Raw genomic sequence first — 12,568 nt, forward strand, 5'->3', positions numbered from 1 at the left:
TAGTCTTACTCTTTACTAGTCCTTTGAATCATTTCAAAAGAGAGATTACCCAACCTTCAACAAAGTTGTCCATTGAAGAATTACTTACAATGGCAAAAACAAAACAACAGAACCAAAAACCTAAGCCTGGGTACAACCTACAATTCTAAAAGGGGAGTAGGTGAGGGAACTACAGTATAACTAAGGAGACGCATGTTATGTGGTCATTTAGTATGAACACATTCTACATGCAGGAAGGCACAATGGAAAGGGTGGTCCTAAGAGAGTGTCCTCCTCAACGGTGTTTCAGTGAAAACAAAGTTGCCACACACCAGAATGAGGGCAGCAGCCAAGAGAACCCTGCTAGGTGGTTCACCTCCCTTGCTGGATGGTTCATCCAGGCTTCATGGCATCCAAGGCATTCATCCATCTTCTTAGAGATCCCAGCACTTCTCAGACATAACAAACTCATAACTGTCATTGCATGACAGTCATTCAAAGGGTCGCTAAATGATAGAGGAATAAATAGTACAGGGCAATAACTGAGAGTCCAAGTAAAGTTGAGCTTCGAGCTTCCAAAACCCCAATCTCTCAAAATACAACTTCCCCTCCCCAACCCTCAGCCTGGGAAATAACAGCTTTCTTCTTCAATGGATAGCAACCTTTCCCCTAAAAGTCCCAAGACATATAATACTGCCTTTCCCTACCCCACCCCAAAAATCTTCCTTTGAAGTTTCTCCATTCATGCTATATATCACACAGGATATTCTCGTTTTATTTTCAGGGCAATAACAAAAGAGAGAAAAATGAAAGGAACATAATTTAAAGAAAGCCAAGTAAATTAACTCCTGTCACCCATAATTCATGTTAAGTTCTGATAAAAGCTCTATGAAATTTGATAGTTCACGGAACTTTGTATTTCACCAGTAAGAAGAGTGGTCCAGATTTTCTCTTGAAAGCTGTCAGGCATATTGGAATCAGGGATAAATCTCAAGTTAAAAGAGTAAAAGGAAAGACTGGCAGGCACACAATAGTCAATACAGCATTAGGCTGAGCCGACTTCTTTCAACGCCTGCCACCCACAACTAGGTTCACCAATGAACAGGGATTCAAGTCATTGGAAATTACAGTCAGTATGTACTTTCCTTTTAACAGTTACCTAGACTCTGAATAAGAAAAATCCCTTTAAAAATCATCCCCCCTATTTGGCACCAACAATTCCACTAAAATTTATATTAAAAATATAATGTAACATACCCAGCCCACCAAACACTTAAGAAGAAAATGAAATGCTTTCTGGGAATTTCCTCCCCCAGAAATTCATCTTTGTTTCAGACACATTTTTTTTCCCAGATGAAAAGTCTTCCACATATCACAAAGTTGACTGTAAAGTCTTGGAAGAGTAGTTACGGGGCAAAAATTTACATTACCATTAGGCAAAAAAGTGGTTTATCTCCTTCATATAAGAGACTCCTTTTAAAGATAGGCAAGTTCACACCAAAACAGAAAACTATATGGAACAAATTTAAAAAAAAAAACAAAAATCCCAGACAAATTAAAAAAGACAGAATTTATCATGGCTAAATGATGCCAATATATCGGTACAAATTAAAGATGTAATTCATTGGTCTTATGCCACCTACTAAACACCCCTCAATATAACAATTCTTTATAAAGCAACCTGCCTTAGCCAGAGGCCATGGTCTGTGAAGAAAAGATTGATGTAAGTCAGTAAGCGTCTAACCACAACCTTTTTCTTTTTCCATTAGAAAAAGGTTAAGATTATAAATATTAAAAACTTAATTTGACTGGATAATGAATATCTGGAACATCCAGCTGCTTCTTTTTCATCAAATTCAATACTTTGCAAATTTTCACATCATTAGCAATTCACATGACGATGGCCATAAACCAAGCATGATGAATGCTACTAAGTACACAAAAATTAATCTCATATTACATGCTCAGAACCAAAGCTCTCAGCTTGTGAGGCACAGCTAAAGGAACAATTTTATTAAAAGGAGAGTTTAATTGGAATATGGTGAAAGACATTCGTGTCTCACTTCAAAGCCCACACTCTTTAGAAGGGTAATTTTTCCTTCTCTCTGTTCAGTGAGTCTCAAACTTACTTCAGATGTCACCTCCCTCTGGGAAGCTCTTCTGGATTCAGGAAGCCCAAGTTAGGCCCACCACTTAGGTGCTCTCCACGTTCATTCCCCATCACCCACCGGCCCCTGCCTCCCTCAGGGCACAAATCACAGCAGGGACCCATCACATTGTGGTGTTGTTGCTGGTTTTTAACATGCTTTTATTGATTTCAGAGAGATGAAGGGAGAGGGAGAGAGAGAGATAGAAACATCAATGATGAGAGAGTCACTGATCAGCTGCCTCCTGCGCGCCCCCTGCTGGGGATCGAGCCCACAACCCAGGCATGTGCCCTGACCAGGAATCGAACCTCAATCTCCTGGATCCTAGGTTGATGCTTAACCACTGAGCCACACCAGCTGGGCCCATCACATTGTTTTTTAGTTCCAAGCTTAGCTATGTGTAACCTCCACTGAACTAAAAATGTGAAAGCAGGAAAGGTATTTTTCTAGCTTAATGTTTTATCCTTTGTACCTGCACTCACTATGCCTGCCACATGAGTGACAGCTATTAAAAAAAATTCTTAGTTGAAAGAACGGATGGAGGAAATATTACAAGCTAGGGACTAACAGATCAAGGGGATATTTTTAACTCTTAAGTAGAATGTGATTTAAATTGTGTTGAAGGTTCTTACTCCAGTCCTTGACACCACATGTAGAAACTTGTCTAAATATTTTTATTGTGAAAGCACTATAACTACATTATACAGAGTATTTGGAAGATAGAGAAATGAAAACTCATTTATGAGCAAAAAGACCACTGCAATATTTGAAGTTGTTTTTCCTCAGAAGGTATAAAAGCCTATATGAAAACTCACTGGAGACAAGAATACTAATCCTGGGTAGTTCCTAGCAGACCAGTGAGTTAGAACTCACAGAGTCTACTGCAACAAAGAGCTAGTTTTACTACCAGGTTTTTCTGATCCCATTTTAATAATAATAACAACTCCTAACATCCTGTATTAATTCTACCTGTGCTAAGTTCCCAGTTCCAAAGGAGGAAGCAGAAGTGAAAGCGGCAGAGTAAAACCCATCCTGGACCAACCTGTAACATGGATGAAGACGGAAGGAAACGAGAGAGCATCAAAGCTCTACACCTGTTTTGCAAAAGAGCACACACAAGAGCTTAGAGCCCCCGACTGGGTCGGACATCTGCTGCTGACGAGCCAGCTGACACCCCTCTGCACCCATATTTCACAGCTTTATACCTGAGAAAAATGGAGCTTTATGGTGACATTCTTAAAACTACTCAAAAGGAGCTCCGGGTCATATTATTTTCATTGTCCCTGGGACCACACTATAAGCAAGAGGTCTCTTTTTGTCATGCTGACTTACGGGACCTGAATCTTGCAGGTAAAAATCCCTTTGGAATCTCAGTGTAGAGATGACAATTCGGATCACTGTACAGAGGGTGGGGGGCGGTTTCAAGCTACTGCGGCTGTGCAGTGAGCTGAGGAGGGAGCTACAAACTCTTCAAAACCCTATCAGACATCCCAAGGAGAAGTTACTGGCCCCAGATCCAATCATTCTCCACTAAGTCTGGCTCTCTTTTGCCTACTTCCTACTGACTAAGTGTCTTTCCATGTAGAGAGACAAAAGTGTTACCCATATTGAATATTTATGGATGTCACCAAAGTATAACAAAAAGAAATACCCAGAGAAAACTTCCGAAGAAACTAGTTCATGCTGTTACCTTGGTGCTAAGAGCCATTTTCTAATTGGTCTCTAGTCCCTTAAGAGTAAATTCATTTCTGAAAATGCAAACTGAATCCTCAGAGAATAAGCTACTGAGCGAGAGAAGATGACAACCAAGAGGCTGGAACACTAGCTCTTCCTACAATTATTGAGTGGAGGCTAGAAACAGTGCAGCAAATCATACCTGTGAGCACGCCGGGAGGACCCTCCAGAGCCTACACCACAAAATCTTAGCATCTAGTCACATACGAGAGTCAAAGAAAAAAGATGCAGCCGAAGTGCAACAATGCAGGAGAACTGTATTGGTGCTATTATAATTAGCAAGAGCAGCAGCAATTACTACTGCCAAAATTCTAGTGTGTATGCATTTACTTATGAATACTTTTTCTTATCCAAAACAATTTTGGATTTAGTTTCTGTAGATCTCTATTCATTGCCATTGAGGTGATTTTAAGAGAGGAGGGAAAAAAGAGAAAAATGGGAATTAGAGCATAAATAGAAATTTCACATGTAGACTACTACTTATAACTTACCCTAGACTCTGCCTTCTAGTCCAGCAATGGCAGCTGGGTTTTACCTGCGAGCCAATCGCAGCTGACCCACAGAAGCTGAGCTGAGAAGGGCCTCTTGGGCTGAACGGAAAGGAGCAAAGACAAAGCCTGTCCGGGTAAGGGGCGGGGAACTAAATGGTCCTGTGCACCTTCCATTCTGGGTGTAGTCCAGTGGTTCTCAACTGTGGGGGAGTCTGCTCTCCAGGGGATATCTGGCCATGTCTGGAAATATTTCTGGTTGTCCCAATTGGGGGGTGCTAGTGGTAGAGACCACGGATGAGGTTAAACAGCCAACAATCATTCCAAAGCGGCCTTCCCTGCCCCCCCAAAAATGATCTGGGTCAGAATGTCAGCAATGGTAAAGCTGGGAAACCATGGTCTAGTCAAATCTATCCCCTAGTCTATGGATCAGGTCTTCATCCAAATGACAACAAATTTGTCTTCAGGAAGTTTTGTGGAGCTACCTCTCCTAAAGCTAGAGCAATTCCATGTAAGCTGACTGCAGTGTTAGAAGTAGGCAATCAATCTGATCTGGGCAGTTCAGTGTCCCTCACTTATACTGTGATCACAAATTACTATTTTTTCCTGTGACGCCTTGGTTTCTTCATCTAAAGAGGAGTTTGACTAGAAAAATCACTGTTGGTAGACAAAAGACAAACTGCTAAGAAGCCCTTAAAGTGGCTAAAGGAATAAAGCTCTTGCTGATATTCTCTTCAACAAAACAATTTTTCTTCAGCTTAAGGTAAGTTTACCAAGTCCTTTCAATTTCCACTAATGCAGAGTTACTACTAGCTGTGCCTAATATTAAAACCATTTTCATTTTCATGTAATGCTTAAATATTTTCCATCTGAACCCTTATCTATTTTTTAAAGTTATTTCTTTATATGTGTGTGTGTGTGTGTGTGTGTGTATATATATAGAGAGAGAGAGAGAGAGGGAGGCATCAACTGGTTGCCTCCTGCACATGCCCCAACCAGGGATCGAACTTGTAACCTGGGTATGTGCCCTGACCTGTAATCGAACCTGCCACCTCTTGGTCTATGGGATGACGCTCCAACTAACTGAGCAACCCTGCCAGGGCTGAACCCTTATCCTGAAGTTAGAATACTCTGGCACCTCAAGGTACTCCTATGTCCATTTCCATCACTATTATACTATCTGAACTTGGCTTCTTCCAGTTCTCCACCCATCTATTCTGTCATTTCTTGTATCATTTAAGCTGTTAGGACCAACTGAATAGTTGTTTATCATTATATGCTTCTTTTTTTACTCTATATATCTTTTCTATGACTCAGTCAATTCAAATATTTCAGGATCTTCTTTGTGCCTATGACATTAATGTTAGAGATAGGAGTAGAGGCTGGAGGTGTTGGTACAAAAAGACTGGGTTTCTAGCTACAAAGCATTTATGGGCTAATCAAGAGGCTAACACGCATGAAGCTATTAGACAACCAATCATATTAACTAGGTAGCAGCAAGGAACTGTCACTCTGAGAGTAAGAAATGCCAGAAGAATGAAATGAAATGTCTGCTATACACAGATTAAGGATGACCCAGAAACTATCATAAAAAATGTTAGGAAAAAATTCTTACGAATCAGATACAGATGGGATGCTGACATCTTGACAATGACTTTAAAAAGGCTGGTTCTCTGTGTTAGAGGTATGTTAGGCAGCTATGCAAAACATGGCTGCATGACAAACTAGAAGAACCGACTGACGTGCCCTCCAGAAAGTAAAATTACACAGACACATTTGGAAGTTAATGATATAAAGTCACACGTGTTAAGTTAGATCACATCTATCAAAATGGAATTCCCAGAAGCCACTCTCAAGGAGAGACATCTATGTAAGCACAGAGGCAGCGAACTTAACCACACTGGCATTCAGGTTTCAACATGTGCACCAAGGAACTTTCTGAAGTAAAAGGTGCATGTTTACTCTTATATGTCAATTTATAAAGATTAGGAATATGCCTGGAACTAAATTATTTAACCCTATGGCACACATTTATACATTTTTCTAAATCCTAATCAATTATTTTCACCTGTGGTGCCTCCTGTGGTAGTAACACTAATACCCATTACCTTGTGGGCAAATACATCAGAAAGCTACAGCCACTAGCCAAGTGTCCAATAGCAAAGGTCTAAAGAGGCGCATTGGTTTAGAATGTCCATGAAGATCAATGCCCTCAACTTTTAAATCAACAGAATCTGAATATAATCTAATACACAGTACTCTGAAACAAATGCTGAGCAACTCCTACTACTATTCAATTCAGCACATTTCATCTGTTGTGGACATAGTAGCAAATAAGTCCACATTACAAATGAACAGATTTTAAATGGAGAGAATTTGTCAAGGGCTGTTAATGTATAAGCTTTCTGTTTATTTTATGCATTTGTTATTTAATTTTATATCACAGAATGGGAAAGTATAACAGCCCTTTTTTAAAATTCAGAGACAATTTCTAACAGCACGCTCCATAGAGGTCTTTGACAGTGAATCAAAATAAAATATTGCCTCTATTTGCATTAAATATACCTTAGTGCATCAAATACTCAAGCATAAAGGGTTCACAAAGAAAGAAACAAGAAAAAAAAGAAAGAAAAGAAAATATGGCTTTTATAATACCCTTAATATTTGTTAGCAGGGATTAAAGAAACAGTAAGGGAGTCCTCAAAGTGATGAGAAGAGCACGAGACATTTGTCTCAACAATATCATCTTTTGAATTAAAAGGAGACAACTCATATACTTAATGCCACCAATGATAAAAACATACCTGATTTTATTTTCCATGTCTTCACTGCCTGATTCTTCAGAGCTCCTGTACTTATCTGGATCTGGAAGCGTGCTTGGATCAAAGCCATCATCATCATCATCACTCCAATCCAGAAAGGCTTCTTCCTCATCTTTGGCCTAAGAAAGCACGAGGGGAATTATGGTTCAGGAAACAGTTGAAAAATAATCAGGTCCTATTTCTAAACACAAATAACTACTCTTCTATTTGAGATCCTCAAATTAGAAGTCTTCTATTCTGGTGAAAGCCTCTATGTGACTTTCGGAACCATAATCGTTTGCAAAGAGAAAGAAAACTAGTCATTTCAAAAATAAAATAAAATATGATTCTGAAAGTAAATCACAATTGAGTCTCTCAAATGTAATATGGGGGAAATTATTAGTTTTATTAATCCATATAACACAACCATCAAAGAATAAAGTATAAAATAAAGTTGTTTTAGTGCTCCTGTCCACACACATGTAAACTTCAAAACTACCCAGCATATTAGATGAAAATATAAAAGGTGAGAAGGGAGAGCACAGACACCCTTCTTGCCTGATGATTTTGATCATTTTGTAACCACAATAATCTAAGTTTTAAAATAACAATCAGATGAATACAAACTCATTAACAGCATGGGGTCTTCTAAATTTAAGTGTAAGTATAAAGTGACTAAGAACAACAGAAAAAGGAAAGAAATGGCAAGAGACCAGAAAAGCACCAACACATGGGAGAACTGGGAGACTATCGAGTTTCGTACAAGTAGATAGGCCAGCGGGGTTTTTTTGCTTTTGTCTCATGGTCGTTTATTTTTGCCAAAGAATAAAGGAATACAGTGTTAAACTAAACTTACTACACATTTTTGAACTAAACATCCCTTATAACAAATCTATTTCTGGCATCCTGGTTTTGTCATCTAGTAGGTAAGAAACACACATAAGCATTTCCATACACATTTAAAAGATTGTAAGCAGGACTAAAAAAAAAATTTTGGAAGTGTCTCAGCTGCCATCTTTATTCTTCACACCGTGGGAGACAAACTTCAATGACTCTCCATTTTCAAATGCTCTTTCCCAGAAACTAAAAACTCAGAGTAGCACAGCAATGGACTGCACAAGCCACTATAGAAGTCCCCTAACACGCCTCTACTCATAACGTAAGAGAGAAGAGGTAAAGAAAATGAGGGCCAGCCACCAGTGCCTGGTGAAGCTCTCTGCTAAAAATAAAGGTCTGGAAACAGGTATCAGTGGGGACAAGGCTGCCACCAGGAGCAGTAAGCAGCACATTTGACAGCCGACTAGATGGTCTACCTGGAAATAATCAAGGATGTCAACAAAAACTGAATGCCATCATATACACACAAACACTAATCTCCTGGGCTACAAGATATTTCCAATTTTCCAGTCTAATGCTCTCAGAGGAATTTGCTGTCTGAAGGTGGAGACAGAGCAGATGCAAATGATTCTCAAGATTTTTGGTCTCAGGTAACCTTTACACTTAAAAAGTACAAAGGATTCTAAAGAGCTTCTGGACCCATTTTCATGAGACACCACAAATGTTCTGATATACCTGTCACCTCCCAACTGATTGTGACACTTCAGTGCCAGGACACCATCGCTGGAAACTCACTGCTACAAGTCAAGTAAGAAGAAACCACTGAAGAGTAATTACATTTGCACCTTAGAGATGCTGGCACCCTGGCAGCAATGGGAAGAGTGATTAAGAGAAACAGGTTTGAAGGTAGGAAATCAGTTTAAAAACAATAATCCAGGTGAGGCAGTGGGTGGATGTGGAGGGGATTAATGGGGGGGAAAAGGGGGACATCTGTAATACTTCCAACAATAAAGATAATTTAAAAAAACAAGCAAATATGCAATATCTGACTATTTAATCAGGGGCTCTGACCTCTTTTTCCTTAGACTGTCAGATAAAATTAAAAAGAAGAACGTGGCAGTGGAGATGGAGGCAGGGGCAGGTGTGAGAGATGTTAGGGAAGGAGAACCAGCTAGACCATGTGGACTACATGGGTACATAATATATTCCAGAGAATCAGTATGCACAGAAGCATAACTGCATGTGTTAAATATGGCCTAAGAAAGCAGTTTAATAGACACTGTGAAGATGCCTTACAAAAATGCCTTTATTCAACAGGAGCTATTATATGTGCCAGACACACTCCTAGGTTCTAGGGGTGCCGCTGTGAATAAGACGAAGTCCTGCCCTGTTGATTTTGGGTCAGTTCCCCACATAAGCACTAACATGGAAGCCACATTTTGCTATTTCTGAGGAACAGGCAAATAAGAGTGAATTGACTCCACTGGCCCTGCTAAAGGCCCCACATCTGCTAGAATAGTCTTCAACTTGTGGACCCCCTAACATTTAGCTGCTACGGACCGTCCCTCCCTATCAGCACGCCTCTTCCTCCTCGGGTACTTCTGACTGGAAGCTGCCACACTTCCCTCTGACTACACACTCTCCCATCTCTCTCCACCCTCCCAGCTGAAAAGAAAACAAGAATCAAGAACCCCTGCTTTCACCCCCCCACTCCTCTCCTAAGGCCCTGGGAAGTAAAATAGAAATAAATAAGTAAAAGTAGGTCACACACACAGAGAGATCAGGGTCACCTCTGTGAACTGGCTGGTCCTGAAATAAAGTTTCTAAACTTCTGAGGAAAATATTTCACCTAAAATAGGAATGATTTTTCCTAAAATAGTTATTTGGACGATTCAGTTATAAGTAGGGCAGATGAAAATATCTGAAAGAAATGTAACCCAGCTAGTCTTTACTTTGTTTTCAGTTTTGATGATGGTAAGAAACAGACAAGCAGCAGCATTCTCCTATAAAAATTTACAAAGTGCTCCAACATACATCATCTGACTTGATCTTCAAACCCTATGAAGTAAGAAGGAAAATAATAATTGCTGCCATTGTCAAAACTGAGAAACTGTGATTGAGAGGACTACATAACTTAACCAGGCCACGGGACCTGGGCATACGCTAGGTCTCCTACATCGCCCTGAATCTCGACTTTGAGCATCAAAGCTTTGGATATGCTACTCGTACTATTCTTCAGAGTCAAGCACATTTATAAACTTCATAGAACATACACCGGTGCCAGTGTGTGTCCATCTCCGTTCACCCCCTGGGTCTCTGGAGCCTCTATTCCCTCTTGTGTGAATATTGCACCAGCTTCCTAAGGAGTCTCCCTGTAACCACTCTTCCCCTCCTTCTAATCACTTCAATTCTCTGTTGTGATTAGAATGTTGGTTTTGTACTTTTTCAACAAATTTCAGTTCTAATTGTGTCCATCACCTGCTCCCAAGCTTTGAAGCCACCCTCTCTTCCAGGGGCTGGAACAAGTCAAGCCCCCGCCACCTCGGAGTCTCCACACTGCTATTTCTCTACTGGAACCCTCCCCTCTACTTCCTCTTGCCTGGTCGGGGCTGTTTTCTTGACACCAAACACATGGTGTCTTTTTTACATTGATTCTCCAGCACCCACTGAGTCTTCAACAATTCAATTCAATTCTGACACCATGCAGAGTTAACACAGACCCCATGGGTAAAAGGGCTCAGTCCCACAAGAATGCCCACACTTCAGATGTCACCAGTAAATAGGGTCTCCAAGCTACCTGCACTTCTGCCTGACTGACTACAAATTCAGGGATTCTCACAACTCCCTCCTCAGATTTGATAATTCTCTAGAATGACTCACAGAACTCAGGAAAGTGCTATAGTTTCGATTAGTAGCTTAATTATTAAAGGACACAACTCAGGAACAGCCAAACAGAAGAGATGCATAGGACAGGGTATGGAGCAGGGATGGGTGCAAAGCTTCCACGGCCTCTCCAGGTGACCCACCTTCCCAGCACATCAAGGCTTTCACCAGCATGGAAGTTCGTGGAATCTTATTGTTCAAGAGCTCTTGTAACTCAACTTCCAGACCCGACTTCCTCCCAAGAGGTGGGGGATGGGACTAAAAGTTCCCATCCTCTAATCGTGGGTTCTGTCCTTCTGGTGACCAGCTCCCATTCTGAAGCTACCTGGAGTCCCCATCTTGAGTCACTTCATTGGCATAAACTCAAGCATGCTGGACAGGCTCCTTAAGGGCAAGACACTCCTATGCCTCAGAAAACTCCAGGGTTTTAGGAGTGCAGTGTCAGGGACCACAGACAAAGGCCAGCTTCAGTTCACAGGTCTCCTGTAACACATGCTGTATTTCCTTTACTTCACAACCACAGCAAAAGCAAAAACAAAAACAAAAATGAAATCCTATTGTTCAAACTGAGAGAGCAAAATGTCTCCATAAGAAGTGTAACACACTTGAGGCTTTATTAACAGAAAAAGCAAAGTTATGTAACTCTAAAATACATCTCTGAGGAGGGTTGATATGGGGGTGAAAGGAAATATATTATTTTCTTATACTATACAGAAAGTAGGAGATCATCACTTAGCACCATAGTCCATTTTATGAGGCCAAAGACCTTAAACGTTTATAAAATAAAGGGGAACAAGACTTAATTTCAGTCACTTTAGTAGGGAGCAGAGGTGGAAGCCATAGTGCATACAATGGGTGAAGGAATGAATGGGCATGCTTGCTAGTCAGCCTGTGATTACTTTGAAGAAATCAATTCAAAGTCTAGATATAGAGAATTATCTTCATTACCTTCGTGTACACCATATATAGCATTCATAACATAAATAAAATGAGCTTTAAGAATTATGTTTGGATTTTAGTTATTTAATTCCACTTAGAATTTTAAAAAAAGTCTTCCCATACTGTATAAATTAAAAAGCAGAATGTCAACTCTGACACTCAAAACTTCATGAGGAGGAAAAATTTCAAAATTCAGGATAAACTCTTTCTGATCCTGACAAACAATGTAAAGACAGTGAAGAAAAGTTTAGAGAAAATTAGGTATTCAAAATATTTTTTCTCACTAATAGAACTTCATACCAACTTTCTAAGAAAGCACTGAGAAGGCAATACTTTATAATTTTCAAATTTAAAATAAAGTAAAAGTTCTGAGTGCTATAGACAGTCTACCATCTTCAGTAATTAAGAGATGGGCTGTTTTTTTATATTTACCTAACCTATAAATTCCAAGTACAAAGTTACTTAGAGAAGAAATTACTGAAACTTTTTTCTGAATTATAAGAACAAAAAGGTTAATGATATTATTAAATATGCCTGGTGAAAGTGAGCATCTATCTTCTAAGGCAAATGTGCAGAATAGAATAGTAAACACAAGAGCAGCCGACAGTGCTGAGAAATCACTGTTCCTGATAATAATATTGTAATACTAATTGAAACATCTGCGAATAGTTTCAGTTTATTTCTGTCTCCTATAAATTTATTCTGTGATGGTGATGTTGGACTTAATGCTGATTTATATTTTTGGCTCTTTGGTATCTGG

General features: G+C 39.8%; 1 protein-coding gene across 1 annotated transcript in view; it reads right to left on the reverse strand.

Annotated features, from left to right (window-relative positions):
- The window catches only part of DDX10 (DEAD-box helicase 10), a 208,972-nt gene that overhangs the window by 13,009 nt on the left and 183,395 nt on the right, over nucleotides 1-12,568 (reverse strand). The window contains exon 17 of the mRNA XM_081154586.1: nucleotides 7,153-7,289. Within this exon, the coding sequence (XP_081010712.1) occupies nucleotides 7,153-7,289 (137 nt within the window). The remainder of the gene's footprint in view (nucleotides 1-7,152; nucleotides 7,290-12,568) is intronic.

Source organism: Miniopterus schreibersii (genome assembly GCF_964146895.1).
Source record: "Miniopterus schreibersii genome assembly, chromosome: 12".
Classification (NCBI taxonomy): domain Eukaryota; kingdom Metazoa; phylum Chordata; class Mammalia; order Chiroptera; family Miniopteridae; genus Miniopterus; species Miniopterus schreibersii.